General features: G+C 49.9%; 1 protein-coding gene across 3 annotated transcripts in view; it reads right to left on the minus strand.

The window, feature by feature from the left end:
• Window positions 1-2,344: 2,344 nt before the first annotated feature.
• ARHGAP44 (Rho GTPase activating protein 44) overlaps window positions 2,345-23,983 on the minus strand; it is a gene marked incomplete at both ends in the record, with an annotated part of 178,039 nt that continues 156,400 nt past the window's right edge. The window contains 4 exons of one of the 3 annotated variants that reach the window (XM_080713456.1): window positions 2,345-2,484; window positions 8,165-8,542; window positions 11,584-11,741; window positions 16,990-17,181. In XM_080713456.1, the coding sequence (XP_080569582.1) occupies window positions 2,345-2,484; window positions 8,165-8,542; window positions 11,584-11,741; window positions 16,990-17,181 (868 nt within the window). Of the gene's footprint in view, window positions 2,485-8,164; window positions 8,543-11,583; window positions 11,742-16,989; window positions 17,204-23,983 lie in introns of all 3 variants that reach the window. The other 2 variants (XM_080713455.1, XM_080713457.1) reach the window with 2 other exon arrangements.

The following is a 23,983-nucleotide window of genomic DNA, read 5'->3' on the forward strand; positions in this document are numbered from 1 at the left end:
GGGCTGTGTGTCTCCACGCTGCACGGCACCCACCCGGCCTCACTCTGGTGGGAGCCAGAGAGGGAGACCCGCCAGGAGGCCACTCGAGAGAAGGCCGTGGGGTCTGCTGTGGCCCGGGCTCCCGATAGGCAGAGCCTGCAGAGCCCAGCCCACTCACTCCCGATGCCCGGCACAGCTGCCAGACGGGAGGGCAGAAGACAGCGGGTGTGAACACTGTCTGTGGGTCACAAAGCACTGTGGGTCGCTTTGGAAACGTGGGCAGCGCTCCGTGTCTTCACCAGGAAGGTGGTTCTCTGTACGCCGCAGCCTAAGGCACAGGGGACTCGGGACGAAGGGCTTCCGCCTCGAAGGATGGTATTCCCAAAGAGGCAGATGCAATAAAAATTGAGTTTGGAGTCCTGAGTTCCTTCTCGTCCTGGCGCGCTGGCCGCCCAGTGTGCCCGGGAGCCGCCTCCTGTCCACGGAGTGGAGACAGAAGCCCAGTTAGGCTGGCTCCTGGCAGTGGCGTCAAACACTTGCCAGGAGCCCAGGATGTTCTCTTGCCCCAGGACGACGGCCACTCTGACCTTGAAACTACTAAAATGTGTCACTGGGCTGGCCTCTCTGGGGTGTGAAAACTCCTTAGGGTTGGAGACTAAAGAGAACTTTTGGAGTTGAATCCGGTATTTATATATTCTCCCTACCCAGGATAAGCAGAAAGGGCTTTAAAGACAGGGAAGGCGCGAGAAAGGCACGGTGAGGATTTGACCTCCCCTGGCGGTGGCCTTCCGGTGTCCTGAGAACTATCTCCACAGCTTTATTTATTTCTGGCACCGGGGATAGAACCCGCAGGCATTCTTCCTCTGAGCTTCACCCTCGGCCCTTTTTAAAAATATTCTGAAACGGGTCTCGCTAGGTTGTTGAGCTTGGCCTCGAACCTGTGATCCTGCCTCAACCTCCCAAGAACTGGGATTATAGACATGTGCCACCATGCCCGCCTTGACAGCTCTATTAAAGACGAGACCATATGCCAAACTCAGGGATAATAAATCTATTTTAATAACATTACTTTTGACAACAATTTGTACATGTATTTAAAGATAACTTTCACACACACACCCCCCCTGGGCTCCCTTACAAATCGGGGATTGAACTGCCGTAGCCAAGGAGGTAAGCAAGGCCGTCAACGTGGAAACTCTCTGCAAACCCCACTCAGAGAAGAGTGACTTTACACTGTGTCGGGAAAAATAACTAGGCATTTAAAGTTCTCATTGTACATCTGTACATCGGTTTAGATTGGATTGGCTCAAATTAAACAAATATAGATTTCATATATACAAATATTATATCATATAGGCATAGTATATCTATTTTAAAAGGATAAAATTTGAAAGATTGACTTTGCATGCATGGCCCAGATCTGTTTGTTTTTTTTTCCCCTCCCTTCTTTCCAAAGTGCACACAGGCTCCCCAGCGCCTCTGGCCCCTCCTCCCCAGGGCTGGGTGTGACTTGGAAGGGCTGGGCCAGGGTGCTGGTGAGCAAGGCAGGCCCTGCTCCAGGCCAAGCCTCAGTGGGCTGGTTTTCCAACCCTCTCTACCAGCTTTGGCTAACAGTTATTGCTATTCAGCTGTAACTTCCAGAACGAAGACACCGGCTCCAGCATCCCACCTACCCCGGGAGCGGCCTCCGGTTGGGACTGAGTGACTCGGATCTATCTAACGTGTTTGGGGATGGGGGCATGGAGCGCTACCTGGGGGCCTCCAGACATGGTCCAGCTCCTTTAAGCAGTATAAAATGATGAGCAGAGGGGGAAACTAAAACTCGGGAAGTGAATATTTGAAGCCATTTTACCTCGGAGGCCTCTGATGAAGGGTGACCTGAGAGGTTTCCCACCGGCTAGGCTTCCCCTGTACCCGGTACTTGGGTACCCAGGACTTCGGCAGTTCCAGCCCCTCCTGTCTGCGGCCATTACACTGACATCACAGGGCCTAAACCCAGCTGTCCCAGCAGAGGCAGCAACTGCAAGCAGGGAAAACCCTCTTCTTGCCACCCTCAACACACATAGAACATTCCTGACAAGCCAGCCCTTGGGTGCTTGGCATGGAGGCTCAAAATGGACCAAAAGAGTCACAAAGTCAAAAGGCAAAGGTCAAACAAAAGGTCATAAGTCACCACCACCCAAAGAGAACAGACAAAACCAACCACCACCATTTGCCACAGGGATGGACCAGAGGCTGCAGTTTTCTGCCGGGCTCCAACCTCTCTGCGTTGGAAGCGGTTGGCGCGCCCGGGGTCGCTGCTCCTGGCTGGCGGCGGGCTCCGGCCCGGTATGTATGTACACGCGTGTGGGGGGCGGGCGCCGCGTCAGAGAGCCGTGCTCTCGGACTCCTCCTCCGAGTCCCTCTTGTCAGTCACAGAATGTCGCCGCGTGTGCTCCAGGGGGCTCAGGCGGAGCGTCGATCCCAGCTCTATGTGGATGGAGGGAATTTCGAAATGGACAAGATCTGCAAGTCGGGAGAGAGAGAGAGATAGAGAGAGAGAGAGAGAGAGAGAGGAGATGAAGGGGGCTTCGGGCTAGGGGGAGGCTGACCCGGCAGTCCGGTCAGGGCTAGGAGGCGGGGCGGCTGGGTGGCTCTGGGGCCGGTGTTCAGAGGTGGCTGTAAGCATGTGACTGTACCATTACGGGTGTTTTGCTTCTACCTTGAAGTTCAGTAGGATCTAAGCAACCAGGTTCTGCCAGGGCAGCTCAGAGAGGCCCAGGCAGCTCCATGCACTGGACTCCCGGTAGGCAGGATGCTCTCGGGTAGGCCTCAGGGGCATCTTTGGGGAATCTAGCTCAGACTGCACTCGGTTCCCTCTAGGGCAAGGCCAGTGCGAGAAACAATCAAAGGGGTAAGCTCTGCCCCCTTCTAAGGAGCGGCTGCACCTGGGCTGGCTCGGGAAGGTAGCCTTTGGGATCTTCCTCACAACCTGCTATTTGGTCTCTCAACTGCAACAAAACCTTGCTCCCTGGCTACATTCTTTCTAGGAGCACAGAGAAGATGAGTCAGGAAAGATAAAACAGGAGTGCTCAGAGCCAGCAGCTTAGGGCACACGGGTCAGCTGGAAATGGCCCCGGAGCAGCATCACTGCCCAGCAAACTTGGACGGTCCGAGGGGAGCTGGGCGGCATCTCCTGGATGCTTTACTCGGTCATGTCCCTGCATTTTCCTAGTCTCTGGCCCTCGCTTAGCCCTGCTTGCTTCACAACAGAGGCCAGCCGGGAACCACAACCTGGTCACAGGCACGGCGGGCCTGCCCGGGGTGCAGTTCATTGAGGGCCATCCTTAGAAGGTGGGGTGGTGGTGCTGTTGTGTTTTTGTAAAGCAAATATCCACGCTGGGAAATAGCACACTGAGTGTACAGACATACACTTGGACGCTGTCCTAAAAGACAGACAGACACAGAAGCTCCGGGACAAAGCTCCTCCCTCCAACCCAGACAGTCCCCAGCATGAAAGCCCAGCCTGTCTTCAATGGCTGCCTTTTGGGGGAGCGGTGACTTAGGGGCTTGCCGATCGCTCTTCTGCAGCAAGATCCAACTGGTGTCCAGTCTCTCCTCTGGATGGGTGCTAGGCTGGGCCGGCCTGGGGTCACCCTGCTGGGCGGGGCTCCCTGTCAGAGCTGGGGCGCCTCTGCTGGGGTTCAAACTCTGAGCTCCATCTGAAGGCCAAGTGTGGCTTTGGACAAACTTCCTGCCTTTCCTGTGTCTCAGCAGTCACATGGGCACGAGATTATTGGCATGACAACCCAAAGATGGCCCGGCCCCACACGGGCACCTCAAGGTAGCTGCTGCACCCTGGCCCCAGGGCGGAGGGTCGGTCAACACGGGTGGGTTCCAGGGGAGCGGCCCTGACTGGCACTCCGAGGAAAAGCAGAGCTGTGATTTCGTTTCCAAAGGTTATCTATCCATCAGGAGGTTTGTGACCAGCAGAGATGCCATTACTAGGCTGCGGGGTCATGGGCTGAAATGGAGAAACCCTGGTTTATTGTGGCCCCTGCTTTTTGCTAAGGCAAAACTACCTCCTTCCTCTTTCTCCTTTCTGTTCTTGCCTCAATTTTGAGTGTCGGGTTGTTGTTGTTTTTTTTTTTTTTACTTTTACTGCTGGGATACAACTCAGGGCCTGGGGCAAGGCAGACAAAGTGCCCCACCACTGAGCCACATTCCCAGAGCCACGAGCATCCATCCATCCTTCCTTCCTATCTTTCTTTCTCCTCCCTCTATCTTTCTCTCCTTCCTTCCTTCTCTCTCCTCCATATCTTTCTCTCCTCTCTTTTGCCTTCCTTCCTCCTTCCTTCCTTCCTTCCTTCCTTCCTTCCTTCCTCCTCCCTCCTCCCTTTCTTGCTTCCTTGCTTTCTCTTTCTGCAGTACTAGGATTGAACCCAGGGGGGCTCTACCACTGAGCTACATCCCAGCCCTTCAATTTTTTTGTTTTGAGACCGGGCCTCTAAATTGCCCATCTTCCTGCCTCAGTCCCCCGAGTCACCGGCATGACAGGCCTGTGCTAACACACCGGGCGGGCAGAGCATCTACTCTGTCTAAGAGGAGAAGGTCCAGCAGCTACTGATATTAATGTTCCCAACATGTTTTTCTGAGTTGCACAGCAAGGATCTGGCTGGCCGTTATCACTGGGCGTTTGCGGGAGAATGAGTTCTAAGACCCTGGGTTCTTAGAACCAGCTCGCAGCCTGGGAGGAGACAGGAGTTAGAACTGGTGTCTGGCTGTGGGGATCAGCTGATACTGTCTCAGGGTGCCCCATGTTCTGGGTCACACCAGGTACATCTTCCCACTGGGACCCCTTCCTAAAGAGAAAGTTCAGGGCATAATTACGGGGCACTGGGCACAATAGCTTCCTGCAGATCCATCCTAGGAAGAACAGATCTGTGACCCCTGCAAATTCTAAACCTAAACTGCACATCAGGAGCGTCTGCAGCTATAGGCGATCGTAGTGAGAGAGAACGGAGAAAGGAGAGCTGAGCCCGGTGGCTGGGTTTCTCCCCCCCAAAAAAAGAAAAAAAATATAGGCCAATGGTTTCAAAGAGCCCTGAAGTCGGGGAAGTTGGCGAGAGGGAAGTGGCCATGCGGTCGGCTGGTCTGAGTCGCATGCAGAAGGAGGAAGCCATGGGCGCTGGCGGCGGGCGCGGGGACGGCTGGCCTGGCTGGCTGGGGTTGGGGTGAGGGAGGCGAGGCCGGGGCCAGCTTACCCTGAAAATCCCCCTCACACGTATCCAACACTGCGTCACCATGTCACACAGCTGTAAGAACACAATGATAGGATTCGGAGAGATCAATAAACAGGACAAAACAGGAACACAACGAAAAAGTACCAGCCGGGCATCGCGGGGCCCGGCGGACCGCACCACGGCGCTAACAGAGGCTACACTGGCTCGGAGACCGGCACGGACGGGACAACGCGACGGTCTAGTGCCAAGAGGACATTCAAATGAAACGCGGGACGCGGGGGCCGGGGCTGCGGCCCACTCTGAGGGGCGGTAGATGTTTTGCCTGTGCGGTGGGCCCGTGAGTCACTGAGTGTCGTAAGCCACAGTTCTTCCCTGAGTGCTGTGAAATTACCAAATGGATGCCAGGCCAGGCCACCCCCTTTCTTGGGTGGCTGGAAAGTCAACAGATGTGGCGTATTGGGGAGGACGCTCCACGCACCGCTCAGAGGATGCTCACCCCCTCTCGGTACTGGGGATTGAACCCAGCCTCAACCTCAGCCCTATTTTATTTTCTTTTGAAACAGGGTCTCGCCAAGTTGCCGACGCTGGATTTGAACCTGCGGTCCTCCCGTCTTAGCTACCCAAGTGCTGGGATCGCAGGTGTGCGTCACCACACCCACCTCTTTGTTTTGCTTTTGTTTTTGTTTTTGTTTTTGTGGGTCTGCGGATGGAACCCAGGAGCATTCTACCTCCGAGCTACACCCGTAACACTATTTTTTATTCTTTATTTTGAAACAGGGGCTCACTTAGTTGCAAAAGGCCTCACTAATCAAACCCCAATCCTCCTTATCTCAGCCTCCCGAATGCTGGGATTACGAGCGTGTGCGCCACCATGCCTGGCTGGGCCCTTTGTTTTGTAAAAAAAAAAAAAAAAATAAGCCTCAGGTTAGATGAGGACAATCAACATTAATCACATCCCAAAATAGACCTGGTACGTCACCAGATGGCCCCTCCCATAACACTGCAACCAACGGACCCAGCACGCATGCTTGCAGATCTGACCCTGCAGGCTCCATCTACTTTAAGGGGGAGAGCGGCACTTTGGAAAGAATCTGGGGGCATGGTCAGCACCATGAGCGATCCCGGTGCACCCTGGGACTCCGCACAGCGTACCCTCTGCGGTGGCGTGTGCGTGGTGGGGGTGGCCCGGCACACGTATAGACCTGCACTTCTTCTGATATTTTGGCTCTGAAGATGGAACCCAGGCCCTTTTGTACACATTCTACCACTGAGCCCCGGTTCTCCCCCAGCCTCTGGTCATATCGTTTCTGTAACGGGTACATGTGATATACAATATTTGTGCACACGTGGCGGCATGTGTATATGGTATGTATGTATACAGGCAGCATGAGTATATGTAGGTGTTAAATACGTGTGTGGTGTGGCTGTTATGTATGTGATATGTGTATCCACATGTGGTATGAGGGTGTGTGTGTATGTATGTGTGACGTGTACGTGTGGGTGGTACGTATGTGGTATGTATGTATATAGGAAACGTGTATATGCAGGTGTTAAATGTATGCATGGAGCTGGCCGTGGTGGCGCACGCTTGTCATCCCAGCATTCGGGAGGCTGAGGCAGGAGGATCGCGGTTTGTGGATAGTCTCAGCTACTTAGTGAGGCCCTTTGCAACTCAGTGAGACCCTGTTTCAAAATAAAGAATAAAAAATAGGGCTGGAGGTGTAGCTCGGAGGTAGAATGTCCCTGGGTTCCATCCCCAGTATCGCAAAAAAAAAAAAAAAAAAAAAAAAAAAAAATATATATATATATATATATATATATATATATATATATATATATATATTCCAAGCCTCAAGCCTTGTTAAGCACTTGAGGGTTTACATAATCAACTGCTGAGGAATCCTGGCCCGGTAGGGGAGAAGGGCAGACATAGCTGGAAATGCATTTTTCTAATAAGGCTTATTTCACTCCTGGGAGAAAAGATTTATGAATTTATGATTCTTAACTCCTCTGCTCCAGACAAACATTTGTACCTGTTCAACTGCCTGGGCTCTGTCCCAGGGAAACCCAATGTCTCACCTGCATTATTAGTGAGTGTGTGTGTGTGTGTGTGTGTGTGTGTGTGTGTGTGTTTGATCGATTGAGCCCAGGGGCATTTTAACTCTGAGCTACACCCTAGCCCTGCTTATTCTTTTTATTTTGAAACAGGGTCTTGCTAAGTTGCAGAGGGCCTCCTTAAGTTCTGAGGCTGGCTTTGAACCTGCAATCCTCCTGTCTCAGCCTCTCAAGCACTGAGATTACAGGAGTGCACCACCACACCTGGCTTTGGGGTTGTTATTCTTCTCTATGTGCTGGGGATTTAATCCAGGGCTGTTCTGCCTCAGAGCTGCACCCCCAGCCCTTTTTATTTCTTATTATGAACAGTCACTAGGTAAGTGTTCTACCCCTCGGCTGCGCCCCCAGCCCTTTCTCACTTACTTGCTGAGGACCTCACTAGATTGCTTAGGCTGGCCTCAAACCTTCACACCTCCTGTCTCAGCCTCTGGATGACAGGTATGCGCCACCATGCCTGGCTCACCTGCATTTTGACACCTGCTTCTAGCTCCTGAGTCCCCACACCAAAGGACTCAGCGAGCCAGGCGTGGTGGCGCACGCTTGTAATCCCCGCGCTTGGGAGGCAGAGACAGGAGGATCACGCAGGTTCAAAGCCAGCCGCGCTGGCTTAAGAGACCTTGTTTCCAAATAAAAAATATAAAATAGGTCTAGGAATGTAGCCTGGAGGTAGAAGGGTTTCCAGGAATTCCAGTACCACAATAAAAAAAAAAAAAAAAAAAAAAAAAAAAAAAAGGACTCAGCGAACATAACCTAAGAGCAGACACAAACCCTGGGCTGTGGGTGGGTGGGGCTTTCTCAATCCAGACCCCGGCACATCTTGCTAAGGTTGGCACAGGCGGCCTAATTACCTGTGGACATGCTCTCTCCTGGGGACATGCCGTCCAGCATGGGGTGCTCCGTGGCCTGTGGACTGGAGGCTGAGAGGCTGACCGTGGGGGGCTGGGGGGGCGGCAGGGTGGGCCTCTGCCGGGGCTTCGGGGTGGGCCTCGATTTTGTTAAAGTGCTTGTAAAGACAGAAGGAGCCACCGGGGGAGGAGCCGCTGCTGGGGAGAGCTGGCCGGAGGCCAAGGAGTACCCGGGCGGGTAACTGAGTCCATAGGGCGACGGGGTGCTCGGTGGGGTAGGAGACAGGCTGACCGGGGACGGCTGGCCGGCGGACTGGTCACTCACGGCCCCTGGCTGGCTGAACGGGACCTTGGGGGGGATGGGTGCCAGCTTCTTTGATACTACAGGAGAAAAACAGGAGAAAAGACAAAGCCGTTAAAGAAATGAAATCAGTGTGGCTTCTGAGTACATCTTTCATTATACAAAGTATATCTTTCAAGTACATAGTCCAAAGCGGTCTCCTCTGTCTCCACCTCCCTGTCTCTTGCCACAGCGATCACAGTCAATACACTTTTCAAAAAAATGAACCAGCTGAAGCCGGGCATGGTGGCGCATGCTTGTAATCCCCGTGCTTGGGAGGCGGAAACAGGAGGATCACACAGGTTCGAAGCCAGCCGCGCTGGCTTAAGAGACCCTGTTTCCAAATTTAAAAAAATATAAATATATAGGTTTGGGAGTATAGCCCGGAGGTAGAAGGGTTTCCAGGAACCCCAGTACCACCAAAAAAAAAAAAAAAAAAAAAAAAAGAACCAACTGGACAAGGTGGTATACGTCTGTAATCCCAGTACTTGGGAGACTAAGATGGGAGGATCACAGGTTTGAGGTCAGCCGTAGCAACTTAGTGAGGTCCACAGCAACTTAGTGAGACCTTGTTTCAATCAATCAACCAACCAACCAACCAATCATGTAGCTGAGAGGTAGAATGCCCCTGGTTTTAATTTCTAGTACCCTCCCCCCAACCCACACATATAAAGAAAGAACCAGCTGGGTGCGATCTCAGTACTTGGGAGGCTAAGACCAGAGGATGACAGGTTCCCAGCCAGTCACAGCAACTTAGTGAGGCTCTCAGCAACTTACCGTGACTTTGTTTAAAAGAAAAAAAAAAAAATTAGCCGGGCATGGTGATACACAGTTGTAATACCCGGGGTTGGGAGGTGGAGACAGGTGGATCGTGCTGATTTGAAGCCAGCCTCGCTGGCTTAAGAGACCCTGTTACCAAATAAAAATATAAACTAGATCTGGGAGTGTAGCCCGGAGGTAGAAGGGTTTCCAGAAACCCCAGTACCACCAAAAAAAAAAAAAAAAAAAAAAAAAAATTAAAAGGGCTGGGTGTATAGCTCAGAGGTAGAATGCCAGTAAGTTTAATCCCTAGTACCAAGAAAAAAAAATTCCTGAAATTGTTAAGTATTTCTCTCTTTCCATCTGAATCTTCCTCTTTTCTGGATTCCTGCCATGTGTTACACACACACACACACACACACACACACTGTGCAGCATGGATTTCCCATCTATAGGCGGTGGGCAGCTTTCCTAGAGAAAAAAGGAGTCAGGGCAGTAATTTCAGAGTGGGTTGGTGAAACCTAGACCCAGGGCGCCAAGGCCTTGGGACAGGGAAACGACTTTTTCTTTTTTTTTTTTTTTAGTGGTACTGGGGATTGAACCCAGAAGGATCCTATTTCCAAACTACACCCCTACCCCTATTTTTTTTTTTTTTTTGAAACAGGGCCTCACTAAGTTGCTGAGGATTGTCTGCGAATCTGCGATCCTCCTGTCTCAGCCTCCAAGTACTGAGATTACAGGTGTGTGCACTGCTACACCTGGTGAAACTGACTTTTGACTAAATGCCTGGTGTTTTCTGGCTTCCAACACGGATGTGTGAATATATTGATCCTAGAAACTTCACATCTTGTGTCCTGGACACACAACTTAGTCTGTCTTTGTGGTGCTAGGGAGAAACCCACTTGCCTGGGTGCTGGCTGGGCAAGTACTCTACCACTCAGACACATCCTGTTAATTTCTTTTTCATCTTTCCAAATTGGTATTGTAATGTTTGGACTTATTTATGGGATACAGTGTTATAATTCAATACATGTATACAATGCATAATGATCAAATCACAGTAATCACCATTTCCGATGTGTTGGGAAATTTCCAACTTGTCTCCTCTAGTTATTTTGAAATGTATAATTAACTGCTGTAGACAATAGCTACCATACTGCACCATAGAGCATTAGAATCAGTCCTCCCAAGTCTGGATTTTAGTAGCCATTATACATCTCAATTTATCCCCTCTTGTCTTCCCTTCCTTGCTTTTTTTTTTTTTATTCCTTTCTCCTTTTTTCTTTCAAATATTTTACTTTCTGAGCCAGGCATGGTGGCGCATGTTTGTAATGCCAGTATTCAGGAGGCTGAGACAGGACAGGAGGATCGCTGTTCCCAGACAGCCTCAGCTACTTAGTGAGGCCCTTTGCAACTCAGCGAGACTTTGTTTCAAAATAAAGAATAAAAACACTGGGTGTGGTGGCGCACGCTTGTAATCCCAGAGCTTGGGAGGCAGAGACAGGAGGATGGCGCAGGTTTGAAGCCAGCCGTGCTGGCTTAAGAGACCGTTTCCAAATAAAAATATAAAATAGGACTGCGAGTGTAGCCCGGAGGTAGAAGGGTTTCCAGGAACCCCAGTATCACCAAAAAATAAAATAAATAAAAATAAAAATAAAGAATAAAAACCAGGGCTTGAGAGTGTTGCTTGGAGGTTGAATATTCCTGGGTTCCATCCCAGTACCGCCAAAAAAAGAAAGAAAAAAGAAAAGAAAAAGAAAAAAAAAAGAAAAAGAAAAAGAAATTTACTTTCAGGGCTGGGGATGGATCTCTGGCCCTTGGGTACACTAGCCAAACATTCCCAACCCAGCCTACATTTGTGGGTTTTTTTTTTTTTTTTTTTTTTGTACTAGGAATCAAACCCAGGGTATTCTACCTGCAAGGTACACCCCCAGCTCTATTCTAATTTTTATTTTGAAACAGGGTCTCATTAAGTTGCTGAGGCTGGTCTCAAATCCATGATCTCTTGTCTCTGTCTCCCCAGGTATGGGGATATTGGGATTACAGGTCTGCGTGACAGTACTTGGCTCTTTTTAAAAATTTTTTTAATTTTATTTCATTTTTTGGCGGTGCTGGGGATGGAACTCAGGGCCCCCACACATGCTAGGTAAGTGCTTTTCCACTGAGCCCCAACCCTAACCCAGGGCTGGTTGACATCTCTGAGCTCCAACCCCCAATCTAAGAATTGTCCCCTCAGATGTGCCATTTCTACACATGCCTGCTAAGGAGGGGAAGGAGTTGTGAGGCCCTTGTCTAGCCAGGAAGAAAGAAAGCGGTGGCATACCTTTCCGGAGGGTGTGAGGACTCTGGTCAGCAGGCAGCTGGCCGGGGCTGGCACCTGGTTGTGTTCCCGCTTGCGTCCCGGGACAGGCCGTCCCCTGGCTGGAGCCTGGACTTCCTTTCTGCCCAGACCCTGGAGATAACTCCTTGCTTTTAGATGTGCTGAAATACAAGCACACAGGACAGAAAAGAACACCTGAGCCGGCCATCTTATGCCTTCTACCTGGACTCACGCTGCTCCGCCCTGTCTCAGTTTCTCCCTAAAACCTTCAAAGATCCCCCGTGAGGTGACTGCCCTTTCTTGGGGGCTCTGGTGGGCTGGGGGACACTCCTGACCTTGTGGTAGGTCCATGGTGTTCACCGCCAGCATCGTCTCCCTCCTACCTCTGCCTTCAAGGAGACGGTGAGCCACGTAAGCAGGGCCCCTGGGCATCCTTACCGTGCTCTGACATCAACACAGGAATCAATTCTAGGACATTCTGAAGTTGGACAACCTAAGTGTTCTTGTCTCTTCCATCTCTGTGGCATAGGGGAGCCAAGAGGACCTGTTAGGGTCAGTGTGTCCAGCCACTGCCAACTGTGAGACCTCACGCAGCCACGGCCCTTCAGCTATTTGCTTCTGTCCTTTATCGCTGCTTCCAACAGTGGAGGGACTCCGGGACCCAGCCTCAAACTCAGTCTCAGGTCCTTGCAGATAGTAGGGCCAATCCTGCAGATAGTAGGTCCCTGCAGATAGGAGGCCGAGTGGGCTCAGAGTAGGGGTTAGGGACCAATGGCAGCGGGGACCATGGCCTCCAGATCACTCAAATTGACCAAGGGACGCCTGCAGTCAGCAGGCCCCAAAGAAGACCATTCTCACAGCTAACCTTTCAATCGGGCCCTCCCCTAAGGATCGAGTTCATATCAGTGGACCGGACACCATGCACTGCTGCACAGACCAAGGGCACCGATAACGCGGCTGGTCCTCACGCCGCCAGCCTCCATTGTGCCATTCGGGGGACATATGACTAACTGTTCCATGTGCTCCCTCGAGGGACATTCACTGCTTTGCAACTAAACACTCCAGGCAACCCCCTAGGGAAGCAGGAGAGGTGACGTCTTGGAGCTGGAGGCATGTGCCATCTCTGCTAGGTCCTTCCTGGATCCGATACCCTTAAAGGGTGCACCGTGAGGAGCCAGGGAACCTCAATCTTTTGCAATGGCTGTTGCTTCCCCTACAAAAGCAGCTGCAGCCTATTTCATTCCTCAATCGATTTATTTTTGTGGAACTGGGGACTGAGTTCAGGAGCATTCTACTTCTGAGCGACACTGATCCAAACATCCATCTCCCTTTCTGTCTGTCCTCTGCCACCCTCAAGGGGAAGTTAAGGCGGTCAACCCCAGAAGAGGGCAAATGAGCAAAGCAAGAGACTCTTCACTGTGGGGTCCACTTCTGCCCTCCCGGGGCTGGCTGTCAATCAAGGAGCCATTGCCCCTTCTCTCCTTTCGCTCCCTAGTCCTTTCCCCTCTCCCCAGCACAGCAGCCTTTGGCCACTCGGCCTGGCTCTTTTTTCTACAGTCTACCTGAGCTGCCCTAGCGGGAGAGCTGGGATGGAAGGTGATTATGGGGGTGCTAGATGAAGAAGCCCGGTGAGGAACATTTGAAGACAGGTTAGTCCTGGGGATGCAGGACAAGCAGCGAGTGGGTACCAATGGGCAAGAAGCAGAGTTTGGGGTCTGTGTTTATGTAGAGCAGTGGGTGGGGCAGGAGGGGAGAGCCAGCCATCCTTGGAGAGGGGAAAACAATGGACATCCATTCATACTGGAAAAAACCACAAGGGAAAAGAAAGGGACACATTGAGTTTGGCTTTGCTTTGTTTTGTTTTGAAGTACTAAGGCTTGAACCCAGAGGCTAGACCCCCAAGTCCTATTTTATTTATTATTATTATTTTTTTTTATTTTGCAGTACTGGAGTGGAACCCAGGGGCATTCTACCTCCGAGCTACACCCTCAGCCCTATTTTTTTTATTCTTTATTTTGAAACAGCGTCTAAGTTGCAAAGGGCCTAAGTAGCTGAGGCTGTTTGCAAACCATGATCCTCCTGTCTCAGCCTTCCAAATGCCGGGATTACAAAAATGTGCCACCACACCCAGCTTATTTATTATTTTATTTTGGGGGTACTGGGGAATGAACCCAGGGCATTCTACCTGCAAGATACACCCCCAGTCCGTGTGTGTGTGTGTGTGTGTGTGTGTGTGTGTGTGTGTGTGTGATACTGGGCTTTCTGGAAGCCCTTCTACCTCCGGGCTACAGTCCCAGACCTATATTATATTTTTATTTGGAAACAGCGTCTCTTAAGCCAGCGCGCATGCGCGGCCGGCTTCGCACCTGCGCGATCCTCCTGTCTCCGCCTCCCAAGCGCGGGGATGACAAGCGTGCGCCACCACGCCGGCCTAAGTCCTTTCGCTTTTGAAACAGGGTTTCTTCGCTAGGTTGCTGAGAATCTCATTAAACTTATGAGGCTGGTTGGAACCTGGGGATCCTCCTGCCTCAGCTTCCAAAGTACTGAGATCACAGGGGTACATCACACCTGCCTCGCTGGCTCATTCATTCTGGGGTTGAATTTATCATTCATTCATTCATTCATTCAATCATTCATTCATTCATACTGGGGACTGAACCCAGAGGCATTCTACCTCCAAGCTACACCTCCAGCCTGGTCTTATTTCTTATTTGGAAACAAGGCCTTGCTAGGTTGCTGAGAGCCTCACTAAACTGTTAAAACTAGTTTCAAACCTGCCATTTCCCTGTCTCAGCCTCCTACGTATTGGGGTTACAGGTGTACACCACCGCACCCAGCATTCTTTTTTTTTTTATTTTTTAAATCAGGGTCCCGCTAAGTGGCTGAGGGTCCCACTTAAGTTAACAAGGCTGGCCTCAAAACTGTGATCCTTCTGTCTCAGCCTCCCAAGTACTGGGATCACAGGCATGGGCCACCAGCTCTGGCTCTGAAGGGAATTTTTTTTTTTTTTTTTTTAGAAGTATCACTTATACGCCTAACACTGTATGGTGTCGAGTGTCCTTTATCAAATGAGAAATCAGGATGCGTGGTGCGTGTGCTCCTGTTTGTGTCTTTACCGTCCTGGCCCACCAGTGTCGGCTATGCTTCTCTACCAAACTCCCTCTGCCACCTTCCACCCCTGTCAAAAAGACTTGAAACCCGGCAAGCTCACTCCCGGGACCTGCCGGCCTGCCTTGGAGCCAACATCAAAAATTCCAGCACACCCGTGTCGGGCCCACTCCCCAAATCCACGATTGTCTCCTTTCCCTTTATTTCCCTATTTCACAGTGAAAATACCTTCCATTCATCAAAGAAAACAAAAATAGTTTGCAATTTCATCGTGTGTGTGTGTGTGTGTGTGTGTGTGTGTGTGTGTGTGTGTTTGGGGGAAAGAGTGAGTTGGGTAGGGCGGCCCACACCTATAATCCTAATACTTTAAAGGCTGAGACAGGAGGATCGTAGGTTTGAGGCCAGCCTTAGGAACTTAGCCAGCCAGGCGTGGTGGCGCACACTTGTAATCCCTGCACTTGGGAGGCTGACACAGGAGGATCGCACGGGTTCGAAGCCAGCCTCAGCTACTGAGTGAGGCTCTCGGCAACTTAGTGAGACCCTGTTTCCAAATAAAGTATAAAGTAGGTCTGGGAGTATAGCCCAGAGGTAGAGAGCCTCTGGGTTCCACCCCCAGTACCACCACCAAAAAAAAAAAAAAAAAGCAACTTACCCAGACCCTTTGTGAACATAAAAATAAAATCGGGCTGTGAGTGTAACTCAGAGGTAGCATGTCCCTAAGTTCAATATTCAGCACCCCCCCCCCAAAAAAAAGGAGGAAGGAACTAAGCTTCCTAAGTGTCCCGAAATTTCTCCTAGTAGCTGTTGGAGCATAACACATTCCCTACCACAGAGCCCAGCAGCATCTAATTTTAAGTAGCTTTCCTAGTTCTCTGCACTGCTGTTTGAGAGTAGATAGAAACAAGCTGGGGTTTCATAACGCGGCTGGCTCCTACCTCCAGTCCCCCTCCGCTGGCCCTCCCCCCAGCCCAGGTATATACAAGCTCCTTCCCAGCGCACCTGAGCAGGCACCTGGGACTTTTCCTCATGCCCCTTTGCTCCCTGCAATGAGAACTTCTTATGGACATCGAGCAGATCTTATCATCTCTGGACAGAGAGAGTTCAGCTAATGTTCAGTGAACTAGGATGGATAGAATGAACTAGCTGTCATTCTTCCCCTAAAAGAATGTCAACACACCCATGCCGTGAAGGTCACCCATACCCATGCCGGTTAAGGTTACCAGGCCCAGCCTGCTGAAGTGGCCTCCCTGTCTTGCCTGATCTGCCTCCATTTTTAGCAGCAAAAACTGCCTCTACAAGCCCACACGGGTAGTGGAGAGGAAGAGAGAAAGGCTGAAATTCTAAACCCCCAAATAAGCCGGGCGTGGTGGCACACGCTTGTAATCCCAGCATTTGAGAGGCTGAGACAGACAGAAGGATCGCTGTTCTCGGACAGCTTCAGCTATTTAATGAGGCCCCGTGCAAATCAGTGAGACCCTGTTTCAAAATAAAGACTAAAAAATAGGGCTGGGGTTGTAGTTCAAAAGTAGAATGCCCCTGGGTTCCATCCCCAGCACTGCCAAGAAAAAAAAAAAAAAAGACTAAAAAATAGGGCTTGGGGTGTAGCTCGAAGGTAGAATGCCCCCTGGGTTCCATCCCCAGTACCCCAAAAAAGGTTAAAAAATAGGTCTGGGGTTGTAGCTCATAGGTATAATTCTCCTGGGTTCCATCCCTAGTACCCCCCAAAAAATTAAAGATAGGGATGGGGTGTAGCTTGTAGGTATATTGCCTCTGGGTTCCAACCCCAGTACCGCAAATAAAATAAAATAAAATAAAATAATAAAATAAAATAAAATAGGACTGGGGGTGTAGCTCGGAGGTAGAACTCCCCTGGCTCCCATTCCAAGCACACCCCCCCCCAAAAAAAAGATTAAAAAATAGGGTTGGGTGTGTGACTCAGAGGTAAAATGCCCCTGGGTTCCATCTTCAGTACTGCAAAACAAAACAAAACAAAACAACACAAATAGCGAAATTACAACTACAAAGTCTGCTGGATTGGGAAAGGAAGGTGCTGGAGGATGCAATTTTTAGCAGGATGCGATTCTTGGAAAGCCTGGACTCTGGGTGGTATTCCAGGGAGCCGTGGCTGGGCCGACTGATTTGGCGGGGGCTGGGATGATGCAGAAAGCCAAACAGGAATGCTTAGAAATGGGGGCGCAGGGTGATCAGCCAGGAGGCCTGGAGTGGGTACCGCAGCAGCTCAGACACCCTCCGTGCTGCAAACCCGCCCGCCCCCTGGTGGATGGCGGCGGCCGCGCTTACCTGGCGCGCTCGCCCAGGCCTGATGGAGAGAGCGCGGGAGGTGCAGGCGCGGCGGGGCTGTCGGGGACCTGCTCCAGGAGCGGGGATGGCAGTGGTGCAGCAAGCTCGGCGGGCGGGGCGCAGGATGCTTTCCGACCAGCAGAGGAGCCTCTTCGAGCCACCCAAGATGTGTCCATGACCCTCACGCCCATGCTGGCGAGGGACACAAAGACACCTGCTTTACCCACGCGTGGACAGGGACGGGCTCCCTCCCCCACGAAACAGCAGACAATTCAAGCAGGTCCGTGTGAGGAGAGCAGCGCAGCCTTAGCACCCTGGCGGTGGGCCTGGGAAGCAGCGATGCGCAGCGGGCGGGCGGGGAATGGCTGCTGTGCTGGCCCGCCGAGATGCAGTCCCGCGGCCCGCCGGCAGGGGGCAGTGGCGAGGCTGCAGCTGGGCACCTGCAGCAGCTTGGGGGTGGACCAGCTCTGCTTCGACCTTCTGCCAAAGCTAACTGTCCACCAGATAATGGCCCCACAAGCTCCCTGGGTGTGGAATCCAAGCTGCCCTGGGAGAAAGGCAGTGTGGCCTAACTTAGGGGACAGGGGACAGCCCCTCCCCCTAAGCCCCAGATGGACATGGGTGGGGCAGGGACAGAGACTGCGTGGGATTACAGCGCTGAACCAACCGGCAGGAAGCGTCTAAATATACATCCTTTAAAAAAATTTTTTTTGTTGTTGTTTAGTTTTGTAATTTTGTTTTTGTAAACCTCTGCAGGCCAATATCTGTTTGTCTAAACAGAAGTGGAGGGGCTGCTCATGCCTGGGGCCCCTCCAGGCTCCGGGTCTATTTTAATAAGGGGCACACAGCTTCAGGTTAAGTCAGCCAAACAGCCACATTCACGCTCTCACAGAGCTCAAGGCCACACAGCTGGCTGGGGCTGAAATTGGACTTGGCCTCATAGCTACCAGAGGATACTGTACCTTTGGATTTTCCTAAGGCTGCAGGGACAGAAACATACAGATATTAGTGTCAACAAGTCTACACTTTCCTTTGGACACAAAGGTCGCCTTCCTGCCAGGGGTCTCTTGCCAGGGTCAGGGTTCCGGGGTGGGGTTCATTCTATTATTTACGGTATTGTTTATGATTGGGTTGGTCAGAGTGACTCTCTTGTGGGGTGAAAAATCACGCAAGTGACTCCAGGGAGCGGCAGGAGGGTTAATGCTGCGGCGAAGTTTGGGCAGGAGTCAATACAGGAGAAAGAAATGGGTACAAGAAGCCGTCTGCCCACTTCTAGGTCATGTGGACACGGCGGGCATTGGTTCCCTCTCCTCTGGTCTAGGACGCAACATCTTGTGGTCCTTAATCAAGACTTTGTGAACGGAGGCAAGAGCTCACACTTGTAGTAGGGAGGGAAACACATGTGTGTGTTCAGGGCCAGGATTTTGTACAGCACAGCAGGTGGACGGACACATGAGGGCATCGCGTTATTACTCTCTCCTCTCCCCGAGCAATGGTCATCCACACTGGTCAGGAACACAAAGCAATTACCCCATGAAAAGTCCTGCCCATTTCAGACGGTCACATTTCCCTTGCAGATACAGAGTACGTGCGCGCACACACGCACACACACACACACACACACACGCACACACACACACGCACGCACGATGTTTAAGTACAGAGATTGGTTCTAGTGATTGGTGGGATGTGGGTCATATACAGAGAAATCTCAGTAAAATTCCATCGTGTCTATATCCCATAGTTTTGTAACCCATTCATCTGGTGATGGACATCTCAGCCATAAAGAAAAACACAAGTCTGTCATTTTCAGGGAAATGGATGGAACTGGAGGACATTATGCTAAGTGAGATTAGTCAGTCACAAAAAATAAGAAAGCGGATGCTTTCCCTAATATGCAGAAGCTAGGGAGAAAATGGGTCATAGGAGGAACTCTAGACGAAGAAGGAGATTCTACAGATGAGCAAATGAGGCGACCTAACTGAGGGGATAGGAGGGGAGGGGGTAAAGGGAAATTCTCTAAGGCACATGATGTACTTTAACAAACATATCAATGTCAATCACTAAGCCAAGCATGAGAAGGAGGGAATGGGGTGGGAACTGGGGAAGGGCTAAATGGGTGATGTGGCTGGGCGTGGTGGCGCACGCTTGTAATCCCCGCACTTGGGAGGCGGAGACAGGAGGATCCCGCAGGTTCGAAGCCAGCCGCACGCGCTGGCTTTAGAGACCCTGTTTCCAAAAAAAAAGTATAAAATAGGTCTGGGAGTGTAGCCCGGAAGTAGAAGGGCTTCCAGGAACTCCAGTGCCACCAAAAATAAATAAATAAATAATAATAATAATAAATAAATCAAATGGGTGATGTATGCATGTATACCTCCGCCATCTTGCATCCCATTAAGATGTATGACTACAATGCACCAATGAAAAATTAAAGAAAAAAAAATGTCTCAGGATGGACAAAAAGAACCCACAGAAGGAGGGATGCTAAACCATGCCCACTCCAGCAGGGACAGCTTCCTGATACGCTTCCATCGTAGGATCACTAGAGGCACGTTTACGTCTCGTTCCATGGTTGGTATATCTAGTCTCCCCTGGGTAGCTTCAAGGAACATGTTGGGACTCAGTAGGAGAGGGAGGGATGTCTCTTTCCCAGTACCCAACAGCTTTCAAGTCATCTTGGGTATGAGAACACTCAGCCAATAAACAAGCAAGAAAAATTTATGGGATGTCCAGAAAAATTCTTAGAGGCCACTCAGAAAGCTGGTCCAGAGTTCAGTATGTGCCCCTGGTATTTAGAATATGGAAGGGTATCAAACTATGCTCTCTGGGCATAGAATTTATCAGGATTAAAAAAAAAAAAAAAGAAAAGGACAATCAGGTGCGGTGGTGCACACCTGTAATCCCAGTACTTGGGAGACTGAGACAGGAGGACGGTAGGTTTGTGGCCAGCCTCAGGAACTTAGTGAGGCCCTCTGCAACTTAGAAAGATCCTGTTTCAACATAAAAAAAGAAGACTGAGGTGAGGGTGTAGCTCAGAGGTAGAATGCCCCTGGGTTCAATCTTTAGTACCACAATAAAATAAAATAAAATAAAATAAAATAAAATAAAATAAAATGGAGGTAGGGTATAGCTCAGAGTAGAATGCCCCTAGATTCAATCCCTAGTAACAGAAAATAAAATGGGACTGAAGGATATTAGCACCCCCATGTCTTCTCTTCCTCACCCTATCCTCTTTTGCTGAGAGACCAGTCCCAGGTATGGGAGGAAGCCTGGGCTTCAGGACCAGAGTTGATAGGGGGATGGTCTTTACTTCCAACAGTATCTTTCAGCCTCAATAAACTCAGACCCCAGGTTACCAAGGGAAGGCACCAGCCTGGGCGTGGGGTAGGCACCCAGTGAATTCTGCAAACTATCAGTGGCAAAATGTCAGTCACTGTGAAACATGACTGTGAAGCTCTCTTCTCTTTATAAAGAGGCCACACTGCCATGAACAGTCAGCTCTTTGCAGCTGAAAGGCCGGCCGTTCTCATGGGAGGCAGAGCCGCAGGCTCACAGTGAACACACATCGATGTCCATTGACATTTCCAGTTCTATAAACCTTTACCGAGCGAGTCAACCACACACACTGCTCTTGGGGGCCTACGCCTTTTTTTTTTGCCATCAGAAGCAAATTGGTGCATTTGAATGTCCAAACGTCTACATAAAACTCAACCCAAAGACAGGAATTATATACAATTGCTCAGTACACTTGCTGATTAGAAGTGGAGCCTGGTCCCAAATGTGTGTTTGTGTGTGTGTGGAATCCAATTGGAAGGTGACAGCAACCGCTCACCAGTCTTTATTCACCTTTGTATACCATAAAGAACCAGCGGTATCCAGACTCAAGGAACTGGTGTTGATTTTTAAGAGGCAAGCAAGCAGATCACAGTGGTGCACACCTCTGATCCCTGCCCTTGGGAAGCTGAGACAGGACGATGGCAGGTTCGAGGCCAGCCTCGTCACTCTTGTGAGACTGTTTCAAAATAAAAAATAAAAAGGGCTAGGGGTGTACCTTGGAGGTAGAGTATCCCTGGGTTCAATTCCCAGTACAAACATAAAAAAAAAAATAAAAAATAAAAAGAGCCAGGCATAATGGTATATGTCTGTGATCCCAGTACCTGGGAGGCGGACCGCAAGTTTGAGGCCAACCGTGGTAACTTACTGAGGCGCTATCTCAAATAAAAAATAAACCCGGGCATGGTGGCTCACACTTGTCATCCCCTCATTCAGGAGACTGAGCCAGGAGGATCTCGGTTTGCAGACAGGCTCCGCTACTTAGTGAGGCCCTTTGCAACTCAGTGAGACCCTGCTTAAAAATAAAGAATAAAAAATAGGGCAAGAGGTGTAGTTTGGAGACAGAATGCCCCTGGGTTCCATCCCCAGTACCACAAAAAATAAATAAATAAAAATTAAAATTAAAAATAAAAAGGACTAGGAGTGTAGCTCATAGGTATAGAGCCCTTGGGTTTAATCCTAAGTACTGAAGACGAGAGAGAGAGAGAATAGAGAGAAGAGAGGAGAGAGAGAGAGGGAGAGGGAGAGAGAGAGAGAGAGAGAGAGAGAGAGAGAGAGAGAGAAAGAGAAAGAAGAAGAAGGAGGAGGAGGAGGAGGAGGAGGAGGAGGAGGAGGAGGAAGAGAGATACTGGCGGAGGAGAAGGAGAAGGAGGAGGAGGAGGAAGAGGAGAAAGAAAAAAATGGAGGTATAATTAACAACAGAATCCAGTAAACACTGGTGCATGGACACCCAAAGCCATTCTAGGGGGTGGAAGGGGCTCGGTCAGGATGCCTTATCAGCAGAAAAGCAGGCTTAGGCATGTTGCTACCTCAATGATGTGAGGATGTCAAGCCAAAGTCTAGTTCACGATCCTAAGAGTCACTGGCAGAGCTGGTCAACTGTGCCTGTGGTCAGCTTAGGACTCAGGTAGAGCTGAAAGTATGGAAGGTCTCAACGTGGGGATTACTTAGATTTCCCTGCAGCCGAGTTACACCAATGAGTGCCCGCAGAAATGCCGGAAGAATCTACAAGGCTTCTAATCCTCAACAGTCTCAGAACATCCCTTCTTGCCACACCCTACCGATGAAATAAATCACTAAGGCCAACTGAGATGGGAAAGGAGATACTAACACTCAGTAGAAAAAAAAGCATCTGTGGCCATCATCTGTGGCCATCCACCTCTACCATGCCGCTCTTGGCATGTGGCTACATGTGGTTGTATGAGTTTCCTGTGGCTGCTATGACGAGTATCATAAAATTAGTAGACAAGAGAAATGTATCTTCCCGCAGGTCTAGAGGCCAGAAATCCAGAATCAGTCCCACTAAGCTCAACTTTATGTCTATTTCTCTTAAAGTCAGTTCAGAACTAATGACAAGCTCATTTTAACTTAAAACACAGGCTGTGTTCTGAGAAATGTATTGGGAGAGTTCTTATTATGTGAGTAACATGGTATGCACTTATATAAACTAAGATGGCTATGATATCCCTAGATGATGTAATCTTTTTTTTTTTTTTTTTTTTTTTTTTTTTTTTTTTGGTGGTACTGGGGTTCCTGGAAGCTCTTTTACCGCTGGGCTACACTCCCAGACCTATTTTATATATTTTTTTAAATTTGGAAACAGGGTCTCTTAAGCCAGCAAGGCTGGCTCTGAACCAGCGCAATCCTCCTGTCTCGCCTCCCAAGCACGGAGATTACAAGCGTGTGCCACCACGCCCGGCTGATGTAATTTTTTTATTTGTGATACTGGGGATTAGACCCGGGGCATTCTACTCTCAAGCTACATTCTCAGTCCTTTTATATTTTTGCTTTTTTTTTTTTTTTGGATCTGGGGATGGAACCCAGGGTCATTTGACTTCTGAGCTACACCCCCCATTCTATGTTTTATTCTTTATTTTGAAACAGGGTCTCACTAAGTTGCAGAAGTCTCACTAAATTGCTGAGGCTGGTCTTTTGTGTGTGTGTTTGCTACTGGGGATTGAACCCCTGAGAATTCTACCTTCGAGCTATAGACCCAGCCCTATTTTATTTTTATTTTGAAACAGGGTCTTGTTAGATTGATGAGAGTCTCACTACTTGCTGAGACTATCCTTGAACCTGTGATCCTCCTGTCTCGGCCTCCCAAGTACTGGGATTACAAGCATGTGCCACCATGCTCAGCTCTGAGGCTGGTCTTGAACCTGCAATCCTCCTGTCTCAGCCTCTCAAGTAGTGGGATTCCAGGTTTGAGCCACCACGTCCAGCAATGGTGTAATCGTAATCTTATGGGGGCACCGTCATATATAGGGTTCGCGACTGAATAAACAGTATGGGACAAATAACTGTATATTGATGCTAAGCCTCAGACAGCTCTTTGATGGTTACCGTAAAATGGAAATATCTCCAGTTAATGTAAAATGCAACTTTAAAACAAGCCATGTATTTTATTTCACGTACACTAATTTACAGAGTGCACCTCCCAGGCCCTAAGGGTAAGGACGGTGGCAATTTCAATTTTAGATCAAACTGGTACACAGACTGGGCATCTCATTTCCAAAGTTCATAAGCTCGAGAGGTCTTTATCAGAGCTTTGATGAGGCACCTGCTCGAAATACCAAGCTTCTGCTCTGTCTACCATGCCCTGCAGGGAGGAACGCTCACTGACTATCTCCAATGAAACCCCATTCAGGAAGAAGGGGACTGAGAAGCTAGACCCCTGCACCTCTAGAGTTCCGGGGTTCCCACTCTTCCCTCCTGAAGCCTTGGGGCCATCTGCCTTTCAAACACATCTCTGTGGTCACACACTGATCAGAGAAGAAGGCAGTGTCTCTGCTTCTTATAGTCTGAACTTCCTTTTTTTTTTTTTTTTTTTGGTGGTGGTGGTACAGGGGATGGAACCCAGGAACCCTTCTACCTCCGGGCTACACTCCCAGACCTATTTTTATAAACAAAACTGCTGGGCGTGGTGGCACAGACTTGTCCT

This window comes from Muscardinus avellanarius (genome assembly GCF_963383645.1).
Source record: "Muscardinus avellanarius genome assembly, chromosome: 16".
NCBI lineage: Eukaryota > Metazoa > Chordata > Mammalia > Rodentia > Gliridae > Muscardinus > Muscardinus avellanarius.